The following is a 27,814-nucleotide window of genomic DNA, read 5'->3' as shown; positions in this document are numbered from 1 at the left end:
ACATTAAGTGCTCTGTGGTTTGTTTGTTGGTGTTCTTAAGTGGTGAAGGGATTATACAAGTTCATAAAGAAAGGGTTTTTCCTAAATGGATGCGTGCTTGTTCAATTCTAATAATTAAAGTTATCAAACCATATGTCTGTAGATTTTTAAGTGTACAGTGCAAGCAGTACAATTTTCAGTGCTTTTCTGGATGTGAGTTTTTTAAAGGTAAATGAGGACGTGAGACACTTATTGTGTGACAGGAAACCTGAAGGTTTAATGCTAGAGAGTTTGTACCATCTCAGAATACCTTTTTTTAACTTCAGAAAAGCAGATAAGCCCTTAAAGGCCACCTTTGACACTTGCCAATTAAAATCTTGCAGTGGAGTCTAACTTACAGTTAGGAAGGTATCCATATACATATAGGTGTATCTGTGGCATATTCTGGGTTGTAAATAGGTAGTTTTGTAGGAGTGTAGGCACTGATGTACATGGTAGTGGAGCATATTGTAAAGTTTTAGTAAGAATCAATAGCTCAGCTGTATTGGGAGTGCAAAAGAGACACTTGTGAGCAGCTTCATCCAGGTTTGTCTGAGTGACTGCCTAAGGTAAAGCACATGGAATGTAAAGGGAACTGATTTGAAAATGTCCAAAAGGATTTTTTAAGCTCTGACTTGACTGAATCACTATCAGTCCTGCTGAGATGAGGCTCTTTGGAGAGCTCATGCTCATCTAGATTTCCTGAAAACCATTTTGTTGTGAAATGGTCATTTAGGTAAAGAATGAGTTTACCTGTTTCAGTTAGTGGTTCAATTCAGGTATTGTTCTAATTTCTCATACTTTGAATAATGCCAATCATTGCATGAGCCTGGGTTTGTTTCATTCATCAAAAGCAGTAAAGCATGAATGGCTTCTCTGAATTACTACCAATAAAATTTGAATCTCATCCTAAGTCCTGCACAGTCCCAATCATAATTAAAAACATTGCAGAATAGGATTTCTGAATTGTATTGGCAGTATTCCAGATTACACATGCAGATAAGACAAAAATTAAAAAAAATTTAAAAAGACATTAGAGAACATAAAGGTTTATCTTAAAGAGCTTGTTTAATAACAATGCTGTTATTTTCAGATCAGGAACCAAAGAGCAGTAACTGTAATGCCTGTTGTATGGAAGAGCATCTTCCTGACTTTCTGAATTATTATGTCTCATTTTCTTACACTTACATTGTGTCTAGGACAGATAGTGCCCATGTAAGGATTTAAAGTACTGCAATTAATGCAAAAATATTGCAAATTTTGAGGAAAGAGTTATCAACATATTTTTTTTAAATTCAGCTCATCTTTTAAATGGTTTGAAAATTACAAATAAATCTTGAATATATATATTGGTGAGCAAGAAATAAGTGAAATAAATGATAGTGTATGATGAATGAAGTTCTACCTATATTAACACATCTTACAGATTCACAGTTCACCTCTTGCTTATGTCACAGTAAAGTACTGAACTAAGGAAATTAGAGCTGAATAGTGCCAGGACCTTTATTACTGTTCTCCTCTTACCTCTACTTAAAATTCTTAAATCCTTGGTCAGTTTTTTTGTTTGATAAAAATTATTACATGCTAGATCTTCACAACATAGCAAATGAAGTAAATAATTTCACTCCTTCCAGAAAAGTAGAAAAATTAAAAAGAAAGGGGAAACCATTTTTTACTCACCACTGCCTAAGCTTTTGATGGGATTTGAAATGTTAGGGAAGAACTTTCCCTCCCACCTCTGCTAATCTAAGGGCTAATGACTGGCTGCCTGCAGATAATAGAATAACTCTACCTGATTCAGGCCTCATGCTCAGAACTTAATTTTTGATTTACAACCTTCTCTCTTAATTTCAAATATTTTGATGCTGATTCCTTCCTGTCACTTTTTTTCTCCACTCCAGCATTGAAGTAGCGTGCTATAAATGAAAAGTCTGAGTTTGATTCCTTTCTGAAAAGGGTATAAAAGTGGAAGTTTGAAGCTCTGTGGAAAAGAAATTACCTGAACAAATAAAACACAAAATTTGAATGTCAGTCTCTGCCTCAGACAGTTCCTAGACTGTTATGAAAGTATCCACGTACTCAGAAACAAATTTTAAATCTTTTCAGTAGTCCTCATTATTTTCCTGGCCCTCCATTCTAAAGAAATTTCCATTTTACAGTCATATTTGCACCCTCTATATCAGATGAGTACAATTACTGTATAATCACAATCAGGCCATGACATTCATAGGTCTTTGGTGATATCACAAAGACACCTTAGATATAGAGCACCTGGATTTTTGTTTCACATTTTCTCATCTCTTAGTTCTGAATTCAAAGATACTGGTGGTAAATCAGTTTCATATACATTGGTTGATATTGGCAAAGACTTCATCACAATTATGTCTAACAAATGTTATTTATTTATTTGTTTAGATTTAAGGAAATTATGAAGTTGCAAGCTCAATAATTCCAATATGAGATCTAGTAACAATAACAGAGTTAAAGTTGCACATGAATATTCAAAAATATTCTTCACTGTGAAGTATTTTATGAGAAATTTGTTGCAGTTAAGTTAGAGAACAGATTGCTTGGACTCTTTCCTGTTTACTAACACTTATAATCCTGTTGCAGGCAAGAAAATGATACACCATTTATGTGAAGCCAGGAATTTAATCTTAGTCTGATTACAGTCTTAATGTTTCTTACATTTTTAACAGCCTTATCAAATGGTTTAAATTACATGCAGGTAGCATAAATACACAAACTTTTTAATCTCTGCCTTTCTCTGATGTTAGGCTGCCCCTTGATGTGGGGGTTGATGGTTTCAGTCTGGGGTGGGTTTTTCCAACTGGTAAGTATCCTGGGTCCTTGGCCAGAAGTATGACATTGATATTTTCTCAATTTAGGATGTGGTTGTAAACTTCTTTATGTTGTTAAGAGGCTTCATGGCTTGCTATTATTTGTTGATTTGTAAGTCCATATTGCAGCTGAATTTACTGCATACTGTGTGTTTTACATGTGTTGGGTGGCTGCTCTTGGTTCTCTCTGGTGCCCCAAGGCTTGACAAGAATGGCTTGCCTTACCTTGCTCCTGAGGTTGCATTCATTTGATGATCAGTAATTGGCCATCAGAGATGTTAATAGCCCTTGGGTTTCAGGTGTTGCTCTCTGCCAGTTCTTTCAAAGCTTCCTCTGTGCTGTGTTTTATTAAGGGGGTCTAATAGGTCATTCTGCTCTCAGTAACTACATGTTAAAAATGCCCTTTAGTTACAAAACATATTGATGTAGACGTTACATCACACAATTATAACAGAGTTGATGAAAAGTTAAAACAAAGCAAGTGATAGAGATCTGGTAATTAGATAATTGCTATTGCTTGCAAAAACAACCCTTCAGGCAAACCAATGCAAGCTCAGGCACAGCCCAGAAGGTCCTTTAGCCTATCTTGTTGGCTTAATGCAAAACCTGGTACAAACAGCACTTACTCCCTATTTACTGAGCTACAAAGCTAGGAAGCATGTTAGTGGTTCAGTTATGCTTAGGGTTCAGAGGACCATTCATGCTGGAATGCAAGAAGGGCTCCTCAGATGATTTAATGGCACTTGCCATACCCATGAAAACAAAAAAAAGAAAACAAATTGGATTTTCAAACCTCAGTCTCTTAATATGGACATCAGTGTTTCAGAAATCCTATTTCAGCTAAGGATTGGGATAGCTGTCTGGATTTTATGCAGGAGATTTCACATCCACTGGAATAAATCACTTATGTCATGATCTTATGATTCTTAGTGCTAGGCTAGTAGCCTTATCCTATGGGCAAATAAAGATACCTCTGGGTTTTTTGGTCCTGCTAGGGAACATTGGACATTCTCATTTAACTCTCTTGATCAAATGCAACTGTTGTACATTCATATCTCACTGGCTGTCATGCCAGGCAGGCCCACATTTGTTTTCACTTTGCCAAAAAGAAGATGATACACTGTACTGATAAAACTACACAATCTTAACAGTACATGTTGCTGTTCTGATCAAAAACTCCTCTGAGCCAGATGCTTGTTTATTACTCAATTAAAGTAGATATAAAATACACAGCTCTCCTCATCGCTTTTCTTAAGCTGCTGTGCCTAAAATGATACATATTTTTTTAAATTAATGATCTTCAGTGTATGAAAGGGGCTCATGGGACCTCATTAAAGGAGCCTCAAGGAAATCTGAAGTTGGCATAATGTGAATCCATGTGACCCTCTAGCAAGGAATTGCTTTGTTTGTTAGAAATTCGAGCAATCTCTGCACCCACTTGTCCTTCCTGCTAGAAGAAATAAAACACAACTTTAGGATGCATAATCACATTTAGTACTGTTATAGCAGAAGATGTTGTTACTGTACCTCACTCAGTTTCCTTCTGTGCTAAGAATTCTTCTCTGAGGCTAAACTGAGGGAAGGAGTGATGAGCACATAAAGTATTTGAGGAACTTATTCTCATTTGACTTGAAATACTGAATGATTTAAGTTTCCTTGAGGTCTAATGTCACTGAATCCTACAAATAGTCGTTTGCATTTTCTGTAATGTTTTGTGTCTTTGAGACATGTGAGCAGCCATATGATTACAGATCCTGTGTCCAAGTGTTAGCTAAATGCTCTTTGGAACATTTATGCATACAAAATTAAATGTCTTTTTGCCTCTGAGTGGGATAAGGCTCTGAAACTGATTCTTTCTGGAATCCTTGTTTAAAAACAAAAAATTACCCTCTTGCATCTGCCACAGATTCTTTCAAATGAAACAGATAGTGAACTTTTCATTTTGTAAAATCAGATACTTTGTCATCCTTCAGAGTGATCATATTGACTTTTTTCAATTTGTCATGACATTTAGAAAAAAACACTTCTCTAATTTATGAAGTGGTTTGGCTATATCAGCTAGAGTTCAAAGGAACAAACAACACTAAAGTTGTGACTTCTCACAGACTTATCTAAACATGGAGAGACAGAGAGGCAATCTTAGGTGGCAAAACAGCTAAATATTCTTTTGCTTGTATGAAATGTAGAAGAAAGACAAAGGCAAAGTTAAAAAAGCTCTGTTCCCAAAAAAGCATCTGTTGAAGCAATTTGTCCAAGCAATTTTGATGTCAAAAGTAAAAAAGCTGGATAATGATGCCTGATTTTGTACACCTCAAACAAATCCTTAGTAAAGGATCTCTCATGCCTCTCTCTGGTACAAAAGTGCCTGGGTTGAGTTTCATATAGTATTGGCATATACTAAGACAGAGAGTTCATATATCATTCAGTGTCTGCTGAGGGATTGCTTTTCTAAACCAAGCCTTAACTGAACAGCATGTTCTGAACCTCATCATCACTGATGCCTAAATATTTACTAAAGCACCTATGTTTTGATGAGAAGCCACTGTGTTTAGGTGTACCAGAAGCTGTGACCAAAACTTACATCCCACAGGAACACATTTATGAATTGCAGAACTAAAAGTTCAAAGATCATTTCTTGTGCTTTTTTAGAACTGCTACAGTGTAAGTAGCATTTAGGAAGCCACGTTCAAGCCTTCCTTTTGAGGATTTGTGAGAATTTTATCTGCATGAAGATTATTGAAAATTCCATTCTGTCATCTTCTTTCTTCCCTCTCTCTTGGGATCTCAGGGACTGTTTGCACCCTCACACTTTCATCCCCAAATTCCTAGCAAATACCTGCGTTTTATTGTCAGTGGAATTTAGCTGTTACTGCTTTTATTTTACGTAGTCACATTAAGAACTTCTTGTGGTTTTGCAAACAGCTCAGTGTCATTCTCTTTTATTTATTATCTTTATTGCTTTTCTTTTTCTTTTCTTTTTTTTTTTCCCTTCAAGGATTTTTTCCTAGGCTTCTTAAGGAAAAATAAGAAACAAGGCAGACTGCCTGTGCTACCTGTTTTGACTTATTTTCTACCTTTACTGCTCTTACTGGTGTTGCCTTGTCTTTGAGCATCTGGAAGAAAGACTCCTTTTCCTGAGAACTTTTGTATTTTGGTGACAAATTCCTGAGTATCAGAGAAGGCTGCCAGAGAGAAGGATGCTTTACCAACTTATCCAGTTGGGAAAAAAAACCCACAACACCTTTAACTATAATTTTCTCTTTGTGTATGTACAACTTCAGGCTGCCCTTGAACCCATGTCATGTTGTGCTTTGAGGCTTGTTGGATGCCAAGGCTCCTCTCCCCTCCTCATTCTGTCAGGCAAGACAAAATATAGTAAGTAGCTCTTGGACTGAGATAAGAACAGGGAGAGATCTCTTACTAGGTTGCCCATCATGGGCAAAACAGACTTCACTGGGAAAATTATTTATTTTATTTTATTTTATTTTATTTTATTTTATTTTATTTTATTTTATTTTATTTTATTTTATTTTATTTTATTTTATTTTATTTTATTTTATTTTATTTTATTATTTTAATTTCCAGTCAAATCAGAGTAAGGTAATGAGATTTAAAACCAAATCATAAAAGAACCTTTCCCCCACTTCTCCCTTCTTTCCAGGCTAAACTTCATGTGCATGGGGACTCAGGTCAGTCCATCACACATAATCTCTGCTGCTCCTTCCTCCTCAGGGGTAGAACTCCTCAGCCCTCCCCTGCTCCTGCATGAGGTCCCTCCCACATGAGACAGTTCTTCATCAACTTATTCAACTTGGGTCCTTCCCACAAGCTGCAGTTCTTCAAGGACTGCTCCAGCAGAGTAGTTCTCATCAAATTTACCTTGAAAGTTTTATTTGATTGGCCAGAATGTTTACAAATGGCCAGACATTTCAAATTTAAACTCACAGTGTGAATACAAAATACACAGAGCAAATTGCCTTTTTTAGGAAAATAATAACATTAACAATTTATTTTCCAGCTGTTAGTGTCATTGTCCTGAAAGTGATAAAGAGTTGATGGCATGTTTAAGACCTGTCAAAATGAAGCCTGTGTCATAAAGCCAACAGTGTAAATTCAGGGCACCCATCCTGACCTGATTCTGTCATGTGAGTTTCACTTGTATATTCCAGCCATGATTACAGGCAGTAAGTCCTCTCCACATTGCTAGGAATATTAGAAATACAGCATAATGTATTAGCCATTCCTTTTTTCCAATAAGTTAACATGGCTTTGTTTACATATTGCTTTCATAAGCCAGCACAACATTCCTGACTACCCAATGGCAGTCTGCAGCCTCAGCATCCTGGGGGCATGTGCCATGGTTAAATTTTCTAATCTCTGGCATGAAACTCAGCTCTTGTAGCTTTCAGATATTTGTGTCCCTTTTCTGGTCCCTTTGCTGAAGAGAAAAAATTTAGTAGATGTCATATTCACTGACAAACTGGGGGTCTCTTCCTGCCCAATTTGATGACTGCAGTTTGAACTAATCCTTGCTCATCTTTAATGAGTTTCTGTGAATGTTATGTCAAGAAATGGAGCAGAGCTGGCATGCAGAAATTTGATTTGCAGCAAGACTGAGATGAGCATAGCTGTGTATAGAGAGAAGCTAAGGATCCTCTGTGTACATTATGTAGTAAAGTCCCCATGTGTATTAAGAAAATATATTGTGGTATGTCCAACTTGTTGAAACTTATAAAATGCTCCATTTGAACTGTGCTTTCATTTAATTTTATTAGGAAACCAAACTCTGTTCCTGGTCTGTTTATTTTCATTACCAGAGTATTTTCTTTCCTATGATTTTTGTACAGTTTAAATCTTTTTCTCCTTTTGTTTTCTTCATTAACCTTCTGCCTCAATCTCTTTAGCAGTGCCACCTTCCCCCTATGCAGTGCTTAGCCTTTCTGCTGAGACATCAAGCAAGGTGTAAAATGAAAGAGCTTTAATCCTAGGGAATTTCCCCAGAGCAGCAGAGCATAGTGCTCAGAAATCCTGAGCTGAAACACACAGGCTATTGTCAATTAAAACCTGATCTGTTTTACACCAGGGTCATGCCACCTACAGAACAGCTCTTATTTGAGGAGGTGCAAAGCAAGCCCACAGTTATTTTTGCTGCATCTTCCTCATACTGGAAACAGAGCATAATATGAAGTCAGCACACAAATAGTGTTTTGTTTTTTTTTCCCCAGAAACATCTGTTTTACCAGGAATTGGCTGAAGATCAAAAAGCGTTTTCTTTGCAGACCCAGAGTTTCAAAAATAAAATGTAGACAAATACTTTCTGAATAAACTTTATATAGACCAAGAACATTAAAATGTCTAAAAATAAAGAGTGTTGTATGAGAGACATTGATTTATAGGGAGGTTTCTAGATTGACACAAATTAAATGTGAGACAGGAGGCTCAGTTCTGTTGTGATTCTGAAAAATGACTGGTGCCATTGGTGGATACAAAGGCAGGATGCAGATTTGCCTAAACAGAGACATGTGCTGCTTTTGGGAAGCTATAGGGGGTGTGAACTTCTGGGTGAAGGTTGTAGTGAAGATATGTCAGAGGCCATGAGACACACATGCTTTTAGTTTGGAAGCCAGGTGAGAAACCCATAGCATTTAAATGGCAACCGAGCCTTACACTTGGGAAATTGAATCCTGTGTTAAGTGTACATGATTTGAGAAATTAATACCCACTCATGAGAAAATGACAATTGTATATTTATAATTGTCTGTGCAGTTTCACTTACTGAGCATGTTAAGCACAAAAATGTAAAAATTTGTAGGTAATTTGAATTTATATTTATTATCACAACATTTACTATCACAACTAGAGGCATAGTTTTCAAATATCTGTTTCTATGCTTTCAGTCAGCAATTTATAAAATTTTATGCTATTATTTTGGTTATCCTTTCACTTTTTGTGCTATTATTTTCCCACATAGCCAGGGGCTCTAACACGAGTTAAACTGATGCTTGCTACAGCAGTTTAACTAGCTCAGGTGTCCCCCTTTACTAAAGGTCATGTTTTCCCACAGCAGAGTTGCAGAAACAAATATGTTGGCTTTTTGGTTGCAGTGCTTCCTTGTCCAAGTGAGTACAAGCTGCAGCTGAAGATGATTTTGTGTTTATCTACTTGAGTGTAGCAGCAGTGATTGAGGTGTGAGCACACAGACACATCTGTCAGCTCAGCTGTAACTTCTGCCCTGGGGAAAGGCAGATCTTTGTGGTACAATAACATATTAAATTGTGTGTAAGTGCATTTTTGGGTTCAGTTTGCTTCAGTTTGGTCAAGGCCTGAAAAAGATGTTTATAAGACAATGGATTTTTTTAACCCATCTTCAAAGTGTCATAGGTGGTGTCCAGTCTCTCAACATTGCTTTAAAGGAGTTTGGGGAATGGGAGTTGTGTTTTAACTTACACACAGAGGAGTGGCCTTTGAGCTATGAAGATATGGATCTTCATATGCACATTAACTTTCCATCTTTGAATTTCCTCTGAGTAGATGATTGGAACTTCCTGGTATTTGGTGTTATTGAACATGAGATAAAAACTGTCTGTGCTGGCTGGATCAGGCAACTGTATTTTGCAGCCTTCACTGGGCTTCCAAACCCATACTCAGATTCCTTACTGACTTCAGTTCCAGAAGTGCAGATCACAGCCTAAAGCTACCTCATCAGAAAGTGCAGTGATCAAAATCTCTGAACCCATCTCGTTTGTGTGACTAAATCAATTTCCAATGGGTATAAATACTTTAACACATTTCAGCAAGTTCTGCTTTTTACTGCACCTCCTAGGTTTGGACTGGCAACTCTGAATTAAAGTTCATTGCTCCTCATCTATTCAGTTTCTACCATTTCCATCACTTACACATTTGTTATTTAGTAACTGCTCTAACATTTTAAGTGTTATCTCAGGACTGTGAAATTATTGGATTTTTCCTTCCAGTGATTGGTCTCTCATTTCAGTCATCCTTTAAGTGAAAAATAGAGTAAGAATATTACAATAATCCACTTTTCAGAGCAAAACCAGGCTTCAGGTCTTCCCAAAATTAGTTTTCTCAAATTTTGCTTCCATTTTTTTTTTATAAATCACAATTTATCAATCTTTATAATTAATATAGGAAAACCCCCCAAAAAATGTAAATGAGGTGCAGTTAAATGCTTGTTGTCTAAATGATTGCACAAGCAGCTAATACTTTCACACTATCAGGTCAGTTTTGATGTACCAGTGATTATTTGGCTGCATTTTTTTCCCTCAGATTTTGATCCTAAAATGTGATAGTTCAGCTGAACCTAAAAGATTGTCTCATTGTAGAAAATAAAATCAATGATGAACTGTAGGCTGGTAAAAGCATTACTTGTAATATAAGGCTGCACTGATTTTATAAGGAATGATTGAGGATAAATGAATAAGTATCTGAAAGAGTGATCTCTGGATGGATATAAAACAATAATGACTGTTTTAATTTTCTGCATTACTTGGCAGAAGGCTTTTCACACAGTTGATTTTTCAGGTTTAAATATTATGGAAGTAAAAGTGTGCTCAGTATGTACATTTCAAGAACTACTTTACAGCTGTGCCTAATTTGAAACTGCCTCATTAAAGAAAAGAGCCATTTGGCCAGATTGACAAATATTTTAGCTAGTATTGGGTGAATCTAAACATCAAGTGTCTAAGAATCAAACTTTTTCTAGGTCACAAAGTAGCCAAGTAACTCTGGTGTTGCCTGTGGAAACTGAAATTCCAGATTTTCTTCCACTTTTGGTGTTTAAAAATTTGTTGTTAGGGATCACCTTTTACAACAAGAACATAACTCTCTTTGTCTTTTTAGAAACCTACATGAAGGAAAACATGAGATGAAGGTAATTTATGAGTGATAACAGATTTGCAGTGATTATGAAGCAGCACTCTCTAAAATTGATGAGCTGATAGCCTTTTTATGCTTTTTTGACTATTGGATTATCTCCTAAAATTCTTACTCTCAGTTAATAAATACTTGGATAGCCATGATTTCCAGCAGTTTAAAAAATATATTTTAAGTTAATAATCACTGTTTCAGCAATTTAGAGGATTTTTGTCAGGAATTATAGGGCCTAAATTAAAAATGTTAAGCTTCTCAGTAATAGCATTTGAAACTAATTGCAAACAATGGAGTTATTACAGCAAAATAAATCACCTGTTTTCCATCTGACTTAATCCTGCTTCCTTTGCAATTGCATTTGTAATAAATGAAGCCACATGCACAGATCATTAATGTGACCCAGCTGAGTGGTAACTCCTTGAGCTACAGGAACTCATTTTTTTCCTGCTCATTGAGTATAGCTCCAAAATAGAATTTTGAACAACCTCCTTTTCCCCACTTCTGAGGTAGTGAGTGACCAGAGAAGCTACATCCCTTTTCCTGGTGTTTTCCAATGGCACATTCCTATTTTCAAAGGTAAAAAAACCACAGACAAGGTGGAATTTACAATAAAATTCCTGACTATGGACTGGAGAAAATGGCCCCTGGCCACCAATCTCCTAAGCAGCAATTTACCTGCAAAAACAGTAATTTTCTGTAGTAGCAATTTCCTACAGAAAAGTTGGGTGAGTTTGGCATAAAATGCAGCTTTTGAGCAGGGAGTTACACAAATAGCTGGTGGAAAAAGGAAAGTGGTGGCTTTGTTCTCTCCAAAAACTGATGGGTTTATGAAGAGGTGATGAAAGTAGGAACTTTCCTTATCAAAGCAAAATTAGTGATATCGAATATAGGAAGGATTTGAGTCCTGAACTGTCCTAATCCACTGATCTGCCCACAGAGTCTTGAATTCCTCCAGGAGAAAGAGATCCAAATCCATCCTTTAATTCCTCTTAAATTGCTCTTTACACCAATAGGGACTTTTCCAATTCTTTTCTTTAAAATTGAAACAAAAAGTTGTGTGCAGTCAGTATTTGCAGCCAAAACCCACATCTTTTTGGTCCAGAAGAAACTTGTTTTCTATCCATCAAAATATTTTTACAAACCCGTTCTGGACACACCTAACTTTACACTGCTGCAGGATTGCATCTGCAGTGAGCAATAGTCTCTGCGGTCCTGGTTCCACTGGAATTGGTAGAACTCCTCCTATGGATCTCAACTGAAGCCAAAACAAAACTAGGATGTCTAAGTGTGGTTAAAATACAATGGGGATCTCAGAAATTGTTTTAGGGTTTGTTTTCCAGTTATAGCTGTGATATTTGCAGGGTAGAAGGTGTTTTGTTTAATGGATTGAAATTAATGGGGTTTGAGTGTTCTTTCATGTCATGCTTTTGGAATAGTTTTGTAGCAACAAAATTGTACTCAACTAAGGTATATCTAATGGTATTTGGTTAAGGAACACGGCTTTTTAAACTGTGGAATAACAGAAATATTATCAAAGACTTGTATTTTGTTTGTTTTAGTTTGAAAATGCTTCTTTAAATAGACAAGACTTTACATTTCTGTAATAAAAATAAATGAACCATTTCTTTTTTAAAATTCAGTCAGTGATTTTTCTGTGTGTTTTTCAACCGTGGGAAGATAAATTTTATCCATCTTTTTGGTCTTGGAGAGAGAGAAGTGTGTATTAGTCCTGCAGGAAACTTATATTTTGACATGTAAACAAGGCTCCCTCTACATGGTAACTGTTTTTCTCTGGAGTTTTATAACCCTGTTGCATTTGGTTGGGCCTTTGTTTTGCTTGCATTTGAGAGATATCCTTTCTATAAACTAAGTATTGCTGTGGCAAACTCAGAGACTGAGAGATGGCTGAGAGACTGAGGTGCTCATATCTTACAGCCCTGTCTTGTCTCAGGTGACTGACATTCTACACCATTCAATTTATGAGTCAGCAACACTCTTTCCTGCTGACTGGTGTCCTAATACCTGAAGAATTATTTTGGGCTAGTCAAATTGAAGTTTAGCATGATGGAACAAAAAGCAAAAAATTCTAAGTATTTTTAAATCAATGGATTGTTTTTTGAGTCAAAAGTATTTGAGAACTAATACAATATATTGCAGGAAAATCCTAAAAGATAACTCTTGGACTGAAAATATTTATGCACTTGTCAATGTTGATTTAGCTGTTTTGTCTGTCACACTAACAGGTGAGAAAGAAAAACACAGATGAGAACTAAAGGACTGCATTCCATATAGACATTATATACATCTCAGAAATAAGAGCTTGTTAGGAGAAATCTATCCATAATATAAACATAAAAATGTGAATACAACTGTCTATCTCAATTCTGGTTTTAATGAAAAAATTGTACTTCAAAGGTAGATAATATTTTGGTTTAGTTTTTTAAGGAGATATCAGAGTATCATGCCTTTTGGTTAATTATAATCAAACTTAAACAAGGAGTAAAAGTCTGAGAGATTCTCAAAATTTTTAGGAATTTGACTAAAGTAGCTATGCAGAGGCAAAAAAGAAATTGGTTCCATATCCTCCAGAGGAAACAGTTTTTTGTTGTTTTGTTATGTTGTTCAGTGTTACTTAACAATAGTCCCCTCCAGTTTGAAATTACATTTTATTTTTCCCTTCCTAAAATAACTGAATAATTCTAAATGAATCTTGATAGAAAGCATGACATTAATATTTTTTTCCATTATGCAAAAATACTAGGGAATGCTATTTAAGGACAGAAGCCATGTAGCTGCTTAATAGCATAATCATTATCTATTATTCCAAATTATCATTTTAATTTATGATGCCTTTTCTCATATTACCATCATTATTTTTCATGATAATTTTTTATTTAAATTTATCATTTTCACAGACATGTATTTTGTGAGGTATGTATTTATTTGCGTATTTTGTGTAAAATTTCCAATTATCTCCAAAAAATTGTAATGTTGAATTGCCCCTTCAATTTTAGTCTTTACAAGTTTTACTGCATAGCCAGGCCTAAATTAGGCATAAATTCAACTATCTTCACTTGCTAAATCCACTGGCTAAAATAAAGCTGCAATATGGTGAATTTTATCACACGTTTTGGAACAGCTTGCAAAGAGAACTTTGAGAACTTTAAGAAATTAAGATTGAACTATTGCAATGATATTTCTGGAGTCTGTAAATGGCCTCAAGTAATTATTGCTCTGAGTCCACAAGTATATCCTAAGGACTAATGTGCATAACCCATCACTTGAGCCCCTGAAGTATTTCTGAGTGTCTAGAGAATCCCCAGGAGAGCTTGGCCCCATCTGTCCCTTCAGTCCATGTGGAATGTCAGAGGTGGAGTTTAGCAGCTGCTGCCTCACTCTGGGCAGCACTACAGAAGCAGAGTGCTTCACTGCTTTCCTAGCTCTGTCTTACCACTGGTGAGACATCCATGTTTCATCTGAGACTTTAATTCATCTGAGACTTACATGTGTTTACTTGGTTGATGTGCCCATGATTCTAGCTGGTACAATTGCTTTGGAGAGGGCCATGTTCTTGAAATCCCTCTTAGGGAAATCATTCAAGTATTGGACAAGGTGGTAAGAGTAGGATAAACCAAGCAGAGGTATCAATTTCCATATTCCCTCTCTCTTCCCTCTCAATTTTTCCTGTTAGACTATATTTTCATGCTAGCAGCACTTAATATATCCATGTGTAATCTGAACTAGCCTTTTCTCTCCCCTTTTCCTTACTTCCACATCTGAGCAATTCAGAGCAAGTTCATTGTTCTGCTTTTACCAGAGTTTTCAGCATCAGATCACACTGATGCTCTCAACAAGCACCATGCAGTTTTTGATTCCTCTGTGGCAGACGTGGTAGTCAGCAGAGCAGTGCAGCACTCCCTGTCTGTGAGAGCAGCCAGTGAGCTCTGCCAGGTCATTATTAGTGCCAGAACTCCAAGGAGTCATCCATTCTGGCTATAGTCCTCTGAATTTTCTGCTGGAGAAATAATTTACTGCTGTAAATATTCTACAGTTAAGCTATATGTACTTTTGTTTCCCCAGCCTTCTGAGCCTTTCATGGTTATTATCCAGTGGCTGAATAGACAAGCATGACAGCAGTCAAACTTTCATATAAGCCATGCAGCAAGCAAGAAGAAAGGAAAAACTAACAAATGGTCTTCAGAGACACTGTTCAGGAACATCTCTCTTTCTGTGCTGGCAACAGCATAGGAGAATGCTCTCTGTCAGGGTGTATGGAGGCACTGCACCTCCTGAAGCATACTGAACACTGGCAGTCTGTCTTTCTAGAAGTGAGGGAGCTGATGTGTTCATCTCAGAAGTGTGCTAGCAAAGCCACATTCAATACACTGCCACTAAATTAACTCCTTCCTCAACTAGCTATTTTTATTTGATAAAGGGTTCATTATGTGCCTCGCATATTCTGCTTTACATGAACCTCACCTTTCTATGCCATGTCTGATACAGAAAGCCCTCATATTTCTAGCAGCTTTTGGTTTTGACTGAAAAATATCAGTGCAACAATCAATAGCAAATGAAGAACTGAAACTTTTAACTATTGTGACTATATTGAAATAAACATTGTAGTAGCTACTATACTGGTTGGTTTTTTCCTGCTTACTTACTGATAAAAAAGAGTTTGGGTTTCAAGATGTTTGAAAGTAATACAGCATATCTCCTCTTCCAAGATATTTACCTTTGCAACAGAAAATAATTTGATTCAGAAAACTGAAATATGTGACAAATGTTAAATGGATTAAAAGCTGGTACATTGACAAATTGAAAAATGTGGTGTCAGTGGGCAGATATAAATTACCGGGATGTGTCTAGTAGAGTCTGCCTGAAATCAGGGTCAATAGCACTTAACATTTTTATCAACAGTCTAGACAGTGATATAAGACATTTTCAGTAAAGCTTGAGCAGGACAGAGATTGGTGAGGTAGTAAATAATAATATGCTGGATAATTACAGCAGCTAACAAAACATTTTAATATTGGCAAATACTATCAGCCTCTTGTGTGGGATAAAAAAATTAGGTAATTGTTAAGCTGTGATTTAGAAAAGGACAGGTTATCAAAGATAATTGGGTCTACTTAGACTCTTTGTACAATGTTCTGGAAGGAAAAAACACTAATGCAATAATGTGCATGTTAAAGTCAGATTGTCAGGCAAATGGGGTGATGATTGCCTTTGCATGCTGTATTGATAAGATTGCTTCTAGAATGCAAAGTCCAATTTTGGTGTCCAGGCTTAATGAAAATGAGGAAATAGGACAAATGGAATATAGTGGGGTGCACAGGACCTGGAGATCAGGTTTTAAATCCTCTATAGGTTTAATAAGTTGAGCTTAGTTTATCATTATGTATGGGTACTTGGGTATGAAAATTTTTTGTAGGTTTGGGGCAAGAAAGACTTGCAGCATCATTGATAAAGGCACAGCCGATTTCAGGGACTGGAAAATTAAATTAAGGGGAAAATACAGCCTCATATTAACTTGCAATTTGTTAGCTTTGCAGATTACTAAATAACAGAACAGCTGATCCGGGGAGGTGATAGACTCATCAGTGCTAGACATCTTGGAAAAAAAAAGAAAAAATTAGGAGAGGGAAAGGCAGATTTAATGATTTCTTTTTTTTTACAGCTCATGTGCTGCAAGGACAACAGTAATATATGTTCTGTCATAAGTCTGAAGCATACCTGATTTAAAGAATTGACTCCTGAGGAGACATGGAGAAATTATTTCACATGTTGTACCCAGGACCAGATAGTTTGCTTGTTCTTTGCTGTTTTCTGAGCCAGAAACCAGACCAGGCTGATACACAGATCCCCAGAAAGGTTGATCATCTTTCCTAAATGGTGCCTGAGTATGTCTGATTGCCATAGAAGTGATCAACAGGATTTAAGGTAGGAAGGGCCTTTGCACAGCCCTCAGGAGGGAACAGGAGTAGCCCAGCTGGAGCCTTTGGGCTAAGAGCTCTTTATTTCTGAAGTAACACAAAACTGTGAAAGCACAAGGTTGTCACAAGTCCCTGTGGCCTCAGAACTTGACAATCCTGAACATAATGGTGGGTTCTCCAGTGTATCTCTGTTAGTGGGACAGGGATTTCTGGCGATTTTTTTGTTTCCAGCTAACAGATGGAAAATTAGAGAGGCTTTCAGACAAGAAGCTTCTTATAGATTTGAAATAGCAACACAGGCTTTAAATTAAAATATGGGTTGAAAGTGATTGCTCTAAACCTAATTGGATATGTTTATAAATTAGACTATCTGTGAGAAGAGGTAGTGGACTGAGGAAACTATGAGATATAAAGGACACTATCACCATGAGAAAGAGAGGAGCAGGTAATCCCATTGCTTTTTGGAACATGGTGGTATCAACTGGGGTAGAGGTTATGGAAGAAGGAGGTTATAATATATGATAAAGCCATTATTTCTATTGTTTCCTTATTTTTTTAAGAATTTAGTGAAATTACAAACTTTAGTAGGCTCCTTTTCAGAAGGAGCTCAGTTTCTCTCTCTAACAAGCAATAGGTAGAGAGAAAATTTAAAAGTTTTCTCACTGGTAACTATTTCTTTTCATCTTTAATAATTACTCAGTGTGAATTTATTTTGATTTTCGATGGTTGTTTAATTTCATCCATATATTTTTCAAAGAATTTGCATCAGATTAAATGTATTTTGTTCTGGAAAATGAACAGGCAGGACCTATAGACCTTGATGATACCCATCAGAAGGCATAGACTGTGAGTCTTGAGAATACTGACAAGTCTGAATTTGTGAGAATACTGGCAATTCTGCATTGGTTTCTTAAATGTCATCTGTTCCTTTCAGTGTATATCACTCCACAGGGAACTTGTTTCTGAAGACAGGTTTAGCACTTCTGGAGCTATGAGTAACATGCACCTCAGGGAGCCAGAATCTGTAATAAAAAGCATATTTTATCTGTTGTCCCTTTTGAAGTATATAAGCAATATACAAAATGGACAGTGGTTTGCTTATTCATATGCCACTAGATGTTAGCAAGGAATTATTTGCCCATTCATGTCATGTACTTGCATTTTATCAGAATTATTCTTAATTAAAAGCTTTATCATATTTAAATTCACCTTACTTGGGGCTATTAATTTATAAAGGATATACTTGATTATGGTACTTAGAGTGTTTGATTTACTGTTTTATGGGTGTGATAGATCTAATTTGTACTGGTGTATTATTGCTTTTAGCAGTGTGGCACCGTGCTTGCATAGAAGCTGAAAAAACACTTTCAGCTTGAGACTGGTATTAAAAGTTTATTGATGAGCATTGCTATTGGAAAGGTTGAAAAAATATCAAGATGTTTTTCAGAAGGGCTGTCTTTTTGTCTGTTTTGAGTGTCTCTGGGGCGTTTTCAAGGTGTATTTGACGATGATGTTTACGATGTCCCTTTTCTTCCAGGAGTATCAGCCCTGTAACACCAACGCCTGCCCAGAGTTGAAGAAGACGACGCCCTGGACGCCCTGGACGCCGGTGAACATCTCGGACAACGGCGGCCACTACGAGCAGCGCTTCCGCTACACGTGCAAGGCGCGGCTGCCCGAGCCCGGCCTGCTGGAGGTGGGGCGGCAGCGCATCGAGATGCGCTACTGCTCCAGCGACGGCTCCAGCGGCTGCTCCTCCGACGGTGAGCGCCTGCCTGCCGGGCACTGCCACCCTGCCCTTTCCTCACAGCCCGTGCTGGCTGCTGCTCTGTGCTGACATGAAGAGAGGCCATGTGTCGGGCTGAGGGCAGGCCCCAACAACACCTTTTAGGGTGCTAATGATGTTAGGGCTGCGGTGGCAAAATGAAGAAGAGCGGTGCGACGACCTTGACTTGCAACATAAAAATACTTTAGTAATAGGGAAAACAAATGTGGGACGAGGCCCAAAACCCAAACAGCAACCAGAGTAGGAGACAAAGGTCGAAGACCAAGGTGGAGGGAGGTCCAGGTTATAAATGTGGGGCAGGAAGGGGGTGGACTCGAGGTTAGGGCCAAAGGGTACAGGGGAAAGTGGTGCAGAGGTGGGGTGAGAGGAGGTGGGGTCCAATGGGGTAGGCTGGGTGGGACACTGTATCAAATGAAGGCCAATGGAGATACAAAGCGGGAAGAAATGTTCTAGGGGCTGGGAGTGACGACGACACTGGAAAATGAGGGTCGGGAATATTTATAAGGCATTAGCATGGGCAGTCCCACAACTCCTGGGTACAACAACTGGGATTGCCACAACTTAAACAGATTTCTGCCAAGGCCTAGGGTTGGGGTAAAGATCTTCCTCCATAATGGTTGCCTGGCCTGAGACAGAGGCCAGGCCAACTCCCACAGGCATGCTCATCCTAGGAAAGAGTCTTATCCTCTATTTCTGGAGGCAGCATCAAGATTCCGTTACCCCTCATATTCCCCTGAACTTTACCAGGGGTGAGTTTGTGCAACATCAACACGTTTCTGGAATATTTTGCTAAAATATGAAATACTATAAAAGCTTTTTCTCAGTAGTTTGAAAGTAACAATGATAAGATTCATACCAATGTTTAAATAAGGAGTTTATGAACTGGATAATTTCTATTATAAAAGTTTATGCTGTACTTTTGCTAGTAATTTAAAGTTCCGTTTATTTCTGAGATTGAAAACCATACTCCTTCAAAATATTTTCAAATTTCGATGACTTTAAAATGGAATTGCTTTATTTCAGAATTTTATTTCAGAATTTTCTTCTTTTCCTGTCAGTAGTACATAATTTGGTATATGTATAAAAAATTAAAATTAGGAGAAATTTTGACAGCCACTCTAATTTTATTAATACATTGAATTGATTATTTAGTTTTAATAGTATATCAGTGTATCTTTTAAAGTATTGTATTTTGGTCATGTCATCTAAAAATATTGATTTTTATTATTATTATATTTTAATATTTGTAGGCCATTTTCCACTTTGTATCTTAACAAGACCCAGGTTAGCTGAAAAAAAAAAAGTGTAACTGAAGGCATTTGGCTGATCTAAAACCACAAAGAGAGAACAGTTTCTGAGTCCCTGGATTTTCTAATTCTCAATATTTTTCAGACAGACCAATTATTGTGAAGGTTAGTTTTAAGCTCCTGCTTGTACTAGGTTTGCATGTCAAGGCTTTGGTAGCACGGGAGGCTGCAGAGTTGGCTTCTGTGATAAAGTGCAAGAAACTTCCATCCTGCCCTCCCTCCCCCCTTCATCCTGCACAAAACCTTCATGGTTTCACTTGGCATCTGTGTCTCTTTGGAGGGGGCAGGTTGTTGGCAATTTCTTTAAGAAACATATAGTAGTGAACTGTGCAGAATCATAAAACAAAAGCCATGTTACTGCAGATAAGACTTAGTTTTGTGCTCTATGTCATTCCCATTTCAAATATCTACAGTGTCAAATGTTGGGGTTTCATTTAGGTCTGGATAGCAAGGCAGATTCTTGACACAAGTGCTTCTTCTATTCTGTTTGCATCCATACTAAATTTCAGACTTGTATTTAGCAAAGATTTTCCTCTGCTGAGATTGGTATATGACCTGTCTCTTGTCCTTAGTGAGACTTCAAGGTGGTGCTGCTGCTTTTTGCTGTCTTCCAGCACTTAGACGTGGATGACGCATTTTTAAAATTTCATGAGATTAAATGAGGAAGAGAATATTTTTTTCACCAGGTAGTGCAGACTTGAGAAAGTTATCACAACAATTAAAAGTAAAGCTACAGGAGAATCTAGGTATAATCTGGTCTGACAGCTGAAATGGCAGTAAGGAAGGAGTATCCAAAAGCCAACCCATGACATAAGAGAGGAGGTCAGCAGGGCAAAACAGAGAAGAGCCAGTTTGTTATAGATTGCATTGCTGCAAGAAATTTAAACTTGGCATGGAGACACCTCTCTCATCTCTGAAGTCATGATCATAAGACCTCTCCTGCATCTGGATATCTGGATGCATAAGCTGACTCCTGCAGCATATAGACAGAAGTAACAAACCCTACAATTTTTTTAAATAAAGCATTTTTTCAGTGTGCAAATGGTGGGGGCAGGGATGTTGGTTCAGGTGCATTTTTTGCCTGATTAGCTTGAAGATTTTTATTTTTTTTTTTTTTTTTTTTTTTTTTTTTTTTTTTTTGCTTCTGAACATAGTACTCCTGAATTTCCTGGTATTGTACTTTTTTTTGTTGCATCTTGCTGAAGCTGCTGCTTTGATTCATTTGGAAATAATTCATCACTGGAGCAATCTTGCGTGCATGACCTCAACCCTGTTGCCTAGTAATAGAAATGTTCATCTGGGTGAAGGATTTTTGCTGACTAATACCAAAACTACTGAATATTTAAGTACTTTTTATTGAGTACTTGACAGGGCAGAAACTATTATACATCTGTCTGTGCTTCCTAGTGAGTGCCCTTATGGCTTTGTCATTAACTGGCACTCATTCTTTGATTCTTTTGGCTGGTGAGTCTTTAATTATTCTGTAATGAAAGGTGAAACTCGACCGGTGCTCCAAGTGGCTGCATTAACCAATACACTTCTGGTGAAAATAGCACCTTATGTTGGGACTGTTTGCTTAGTCATTTTCTGATTATGGATGTCAGAACAGTGTGGAGTGGAACATTTGTTGAGGGAGGGGTCAGGGGACACCGTTTTGATTTACTGATGAGATGAAACTTGCTGACACTGTCTAAACTGCAGGATTCAGGAGCACTTCCCTGCTCCCAGGTTTAGGTGTGGGCCAGCACACAACTACTCTACTGCTCCTTGATTTGACTGGAAGGAAATACATGAATAAGAGGCATGTAGAGTAGCTGTAGCTTTTGGAACAGAGGGAAGTCATGAGAATGGGAAACCATGAATTGTGGCAGACACCGTCACCATTTCTGGCTAGATAGCAAGAAAACATCATAACTTACTTCCACCTGACCAGAGCCTGGATGTTGTGAAACATTATTTTCATTATCTCCATGTTGAATTGTAGCAATTTTCTGGCTTTTACAGAAAGATTAATTCTGCTACAGAATGCTTGGCATACCTCATTACCAAAGATGTGTTCTGCAGAGATCAGTTCTCTGTTCCTTGCAGATAGGAGCCATTTGTTAGAAATTTTCTCATTGCCTGTAATCTCCCACTGTGCAACTATAGTCACGCCGTGTTAAACAGAATCATGTTTCACTGTCAGATGCTAGCAAAGCAAACTTTCCTTGCAGTCTGAGCTTAGAGATAGAACTTCTTGCCAGAAACCCACTAGACTCCTCCTGAGTGTGGTAAGATTTCTATCTCAATCAAGTAAGCAGTAGCATTTGCAGACTGTATTCATGCTTTTCTGATTTGAAGTTTGATTAAGAGGAAACAAAAATAAATCTTGTTCCCCTGGGTTTTTATATAGTGCTCAGACAGGAAAGAGACAGCTATTTCAAATCAACTGATTGAGATTGTGTATGTTGTTGTACGTCTTAATACACTGTCTGTACAATCCAGCATTCAGAGTATAGAAATTACATTACCCTAGTAATTTAATACATGCTTATGAAACATCTTAAATGTCTGCATTAAACATGTTGGCTCTCTGTAAGATTATCTGATATATAAACAGTAATAATTTTATTGAAAACATAATTTTTTTACCCAGAGATAAATATTTCACAAGGTATGAGTGTGCCTAATTTTTCTAGGTTGAATTTATCTTACCAAAGTCTAGACTCTGTAGTAGTCTGCAAAGAGAGCCTCAGCATCCTGAGGAGTGAGGGATCCAATAGATTCTGCCTTCTTTCCATGGTGCACAATGCAGACAGCTATGGTGGGCTTAGACAAGACTCTTGACTTTGACATGTCAAGAGTTAGACCAGGTTAGCTTCCAAAATACCTTCTGAAGGCAATTAACAAAGGCAATAGTTCTAATTTTTTGATCACTTCAGTCTTAAAGGGTCTTTTGTTTGCTTTTTATCCCCCCAGGCACCTGGAAATCTGCACCTAGTTTCCTAGCTGTTGCTGCTTCCACTATCTCAAACCTCATAATAATAGTTTTTTTGTGAAGGCACGATGTGATTTTGTCTGTATTCTTCTTTTAGTGGCTGTGATCTCATGTGAAAAGTTTGATTAAATCTTTCCTTGTGTTATCCACAGGAAATCTATAGTGCATTCAGAATTTTTTACAGAATAGAACACGTGCTGATAATCAAGAGTCAGGAGTATGTTTTGAGATGTGATCTCATATAGTGAAGCTAAGCTGTGGTATTCTGAGTAAGAGCAAAATGAATTCTGGAACTCAATTTGATGACAAACTCAAGTTTCATTGACAAAGTACAACTCAGTGGAACTTAGGGGTTAAATACTTAAACACAGAAAAGCTGTGTACAAGAAATAAAGTTATCATGCTAATGTGACATCCCTCCATCTGCATACTCTGTTTTTTTTAAATATGCAGTCTTTGCATTACATTAATATTTGCCATTATGTTTCACTATTTCAATTTTACTATGTTTTGATGGTTTATAAAGTTTTTTATAAGTTATATGTATTTAAGCCTGCAGTTATATAAGTTTTACTATTCAATAATATTGTCAAATAACTTGCAGACCATCTTCAGAAAATGACAACACTGAAACAATCTTTGCTTATTCTTGTTACCTCTGCACTTCAAGCAGTGTTTCATGCTGTCATTTAGAAATGATTCAGGATACCTGAATTTTGGCTTTCCTAAAGTCATGAACCTAGACTGTTGGATAATTGAATTTTCTTTGTTAGGTCGGAACTGGAGGACATAAGTCATAAATCAGTCAAGTAATATAATTTATCAGGTGTCACAGCTACTTCTCTCTTACTTAGGGCTGTATTAGCTACAGGCTAGACTAGGGAATTATTATTAAACTATGTGCTTAAATTGAGCCTCACTTTTAAGGCAAATTAATTGAATTTGGCTGAGAGTGTTGCAGTTTTCAAAAAGATTCAGGCCAACCAAAATCTCATTACAGGCTTTTGCAAAGGCAGATTTTTTCTCCTGTGCTAGTTAGAGCAGGTGACTTTCATGTTAACATGTCTTCAAAGAGGATTAATTTTTTGTGGATTCATGAAGCTCTTTCAATTAAACAAAAAAGCTTTAAAAATTTACTTATAAATCATCAAATCATCTTGGTTTATATCAGAATTATGTAAATTAATTGGGAAATTGTTTTCAGTTATATTTACATCATGGAATAAGTAAGTCATCAGCAGGGCAGTAATAATTTCTCTGTAATTTTACTGGTATTGAACAAAGCAGGAGTGCTTAAAATGAGAGAAAAGTCTTTTGTTTAGATGTCAGATCATATCTTCTGTCTCACATGGTCTTAGAAGTTGATGGTTATTTTGTTGACAAAATCATTGTGATTGCTTTTACTGAAGTTTTTGCAGTACTTACTTGCTGTTACTTGTGGAACTTTTCACCTTAGAGAAGCACAGCTGCCTTTTTAAAATTGTAGTGATCAAGTAGTCAAATCCCCTTTTCTAGCCACAGTGTGCAGCAGTTTTTTCCTTGAGTATGACTTCTGAACAACTGAAAATGAGCCTCTTGGTAAGCTGTAAGCAGAATTCATGCTTCTAGTTGTTCACAGGGCTCTAAGTCAGTCAGAGGCTTTCTGAGAACAATTTAGTTTAAAACATTTGAATGATGAACCTGTCATAAAGGTCGGATTAGAATTTGACTTAGAAATGTTCTGTCTGTCTTGGAAGACTATTCATTAGTTTATTGATAATGCTATGACTGACCATTCTCTTTGCAGATTTTGCAGCTATTTCTGTAGTTGGGCTTTCAATAAGGGGGACTGATATTTTGTTTTGGCAACTAGACTTTTGCTGCTACCAGGCTGAGGGCATTGGCCACTGCATCCTGGTTTGGCTATATATATTTATCCTGGGAGCAGTAATCTGAGAAAAGCAGCTTAATGTTGGATTTTGTTGGGTGGCACAATCTGGTTTTTCTGCCCCTGGAGTCGGATGTAGACAAATCTGAAAGTTGTCCAAACTGTAAACAGAAGTGGCAAGCAAGAAAACCATGGTTTAATGAGAAAATTTGGAGTTTTAAGTTTTGTGCCACTTACTCTGAAAGATTACAGTGCTTTTCTATTTGTGCCTTCTCCTGTCAAATTTGATGTAAAGTGTGATAAGGCCAGGACTTGGTTCTGTATATACTCTTCCTTTCTGAAAAACTTTTGCTTGAGCAAATTCTACAGTGTAATCTTTTGATTTAATTTTATATTGCCCCCATCCCCTCTATCACCTCAGTTAATAAACAAGACTTATCTGAAGGACTCAGGAACTGGGTCTAGTGCTGAGTGGAGGGGAAGGATTCTTCCTTGACCTGCTAGAAAAGCTCTTCCCAGTGTAACCCAAGCATCTTTTCCTCAAGGGCATGTTGTTGGCTCATGTTCAGCTTTCTTTCCTCTGGAAGAATCCTCCCAAGATCCCTCTCTGCAGAGCTGCTTTCTAGGTGGCTGGCCTCAAAGTATGGCTGCATGGGTTGCTCCTGTGCAGATTCAAGACTTTGCATTTTCCCCAGCTGAACTCCATGAGGTTTCTCTCTGCCTTGTCAAAGTGTGGCACGACCCCTTGGTTTATCAGCCAGTCTTCACAGTCAAGGCAAACTTGTCCAGGTCATTAATGGTGGTGCAAAGCAGGATTGAACCTCATGACTTTTTTGCAGCTAGCCCCTTAATGACATTAATCACATAATCACAACTGTCCTCTGGGCCTAGTTGCTGAGCCAGTTTTCAACATATGGCACTGCCCACTTATCTAGCTCATACTCTGTTGACTTGTCTAGCAGGAAGTTATGGGAGTCAGTGTTAAAACCCATACTAAAATTGAGATAAGTAATACCCACTGCTCTCTCATCTGTGCACTCTGTCCCCTCATTGTAAAAGACTATAGAAGGCTATTGTTCAAGAAATATACAGAATAGTATTTCCAGTCTGCAAACTGAACTTGTCACTTTTCGTGCTGTTAATGGCATAATGTTAATTTTTTATTGTATAGTTTCTGTCTGAACAGAAAATTCTAAAAGCCCCTTTATGAACACTGTATCAACTACTGTAAAACTGTGAAAAGACTGATCCTTATAATAAATTTTTTAATGCTTTGGAAAGAAGAAAACTCAGGGGAACACTTGCTGCAGAGCAAACTCCACACTGAAAAGATTCTTTGGAATATTTTTCTGTTTCAGAGCTATATTACCTTTGAGCTTTTCCTTAGAAGATTCCATTCCCCAGTCCCCAATTTAAATCACAAGAAATCTAATACCATAATGTCAGATAAGGTCACACATTTTCCTTAGGACTTAAAAGCTACATGTATCCTGCTAAAATATCTTCAAAACATCCTAGTATTCTTATAAAGTGTGTGATGGGTTGACCAGCACAAAGTGATGCACCCTGCAGTGATTTATGAATGGAATGACTGGAAGTCTGGTCTGGTCTTTTCATTGTTTGCATTGCTCTTAATTTAATAACTTAAAAACCCCCTTGATTTATAATTCTGGTATAAAACATACTATTATTTTGTTCTCACAGCTCCCCGTGTACATAAGCTGAGAATTTCCATGATCAGAGTGATACAAAATTGCATACAAAGGGTCTTACAGAGCAGGAAAGTGGACCTGTATTCATAATTCACATTCTGTTTCTCTGTATTTGCTGCCTTTTTTGCATTTAAATGTATGTCATGTTTTTTTGAAATGCTGCTTTTAATATCTGCGTAATGGAATCTGCCTCAGCAGGAAAGAAATAGTTACCCTCTATAATTCCTGAAAGGTTTTATCCATTTTTAGTCATTTTTATACTGCAGTTCTGCTGTTTTCTTATTAATTTCAGCAGTTTCTTATTACCAGTATTTCTGTGTCAATGCATCATCTTTCCAATATTGCACGTTATCAAGTGCTGAATAAAAATATGCAAACTCTCATCTACTTTGGGATGACTGTGAATGTATTTCTTGGGGAAGAAGGTAAGCAGTGTTACTAATGCCTTAACCATGGGTAGAAATAGGGTGAACAATGCAAGAGGCTCTTCCATCATAGTTATGCAGAATGCTGATCCTCTTCAGTGCAGGACTGCTGTTGGGCAGACTCTTCATGGCATTATTTGTCTGTTTTCATGGCATTGTTCAGTAAATCTTCTGGTTCTTTATCTCCATTTCATACTTCCACTGTGCTTATGCCTGTGTGTAGGGCACAAAACAATTTCTTAAGAGCAGACATTTGTGCTGCAGTTAGACCTGCAAACAATCCCCTGCATTTCTCCACTGTTGATGATTCAGTTCATCTGTACTTATGTTGCCAGTACTGAAGCTCTAGCAGAGAGAGCCAGCCACATCCTCTCCTGGCTGAAGTACCATTCACAGGACTTTCTCTCGTCATAGCTACTTAAATAAGTACCTGCAATAAAAGCAGCAGGTATTGGTCCATCAGTCATAGAGTTTCCACTGGGAAAGGCTTTGAACTGCTTTGGCAAGAGTAGGCTATCCCAGTAGCATTGGTGGAAATGCTTAGTAATGATGCTTAGAGGTAAGGCTACAGCTCAAGAGTGATTTTAGTGCTGTGCTTAGTACAGTTGAGGGAGTCTTTTCACATGCAGGACCAAGCCCAAAAGTGACAGACATACTCAAATGAACTGCAGATTATTAGAACTTCACCCAGGACTATATTCAGGTCTATTGGTTGCATGCTGTGAGCAAGAACTGTATTTCTTCTCTCACCAATAAATAACAGACCTCATGCATTGCTGTTTAATCTAATGCCTTTTCTCTGTACTAAACTTACTTAAAATGTATGTTTCCTACTTGCCAGATAATAATTTTAAAAAGGATTTTTCTATGGTGTGTGTGTGTCCAAAAGGCTGATTTCCAAAGCTTATATGTGCTTTAGAACAAATCAGTGGAAAAGAGACTGTTTTTTTAAATTGGCAAAACATTACTTTTCACAAAAGGATAGTTTTTCTAGACTTTGTGAAATTATTAGTGGACACTATCTAAAGTCTGAATATGGCTAGTATAAGTACAGTGCAT

The 27,814-nt window shown here is 37.3% G+C and overlaps 1 protein-coding gene across 7 annotated transcripts in view; it reads left to right on the top strand.

Annotated features, from left to right (window-relative positions):
* SEMA5A (semaphorin 5A) overlaps positions 1–27,814 on the top strand; it is a 356,553-nt gene that overhangs the window by 303,324 nt on the left and 25,415 nt on the right. For all 7 annotated transcript variants that reach the window (XM_056483463.1, XM_056483464.1, XM_056483466.1 and 4 more), the window contains one exon: positions 18,219–18,444. In XM_056483463.1, the coding sequence (XP_056339438.1) occupies positions 18,219–18,444 (226 nt within the window). The remainder of the gene's footprint in view (positions 1–18,218; positions 18,445–27,814) is intronic.

Source organism: Oenanthe melanoleuca, chromosome 2 (assembly GCF_029582105.1).
Source record: "Oenanthe melanoleuca isolate GR-GAL-2019-014 chromosome 2, OMel1.0, whole genome shotgun sequence".
Lineage (NCBI taxonomy): Eukaryota > Metazoa > Chordata > Aves > Passeriformes > Muscicapidae > Oenanthe > Oenanthe melanoleuca.
This window is presented reverse-complemented; position numbering and strand designations above follow the sequence as displayed.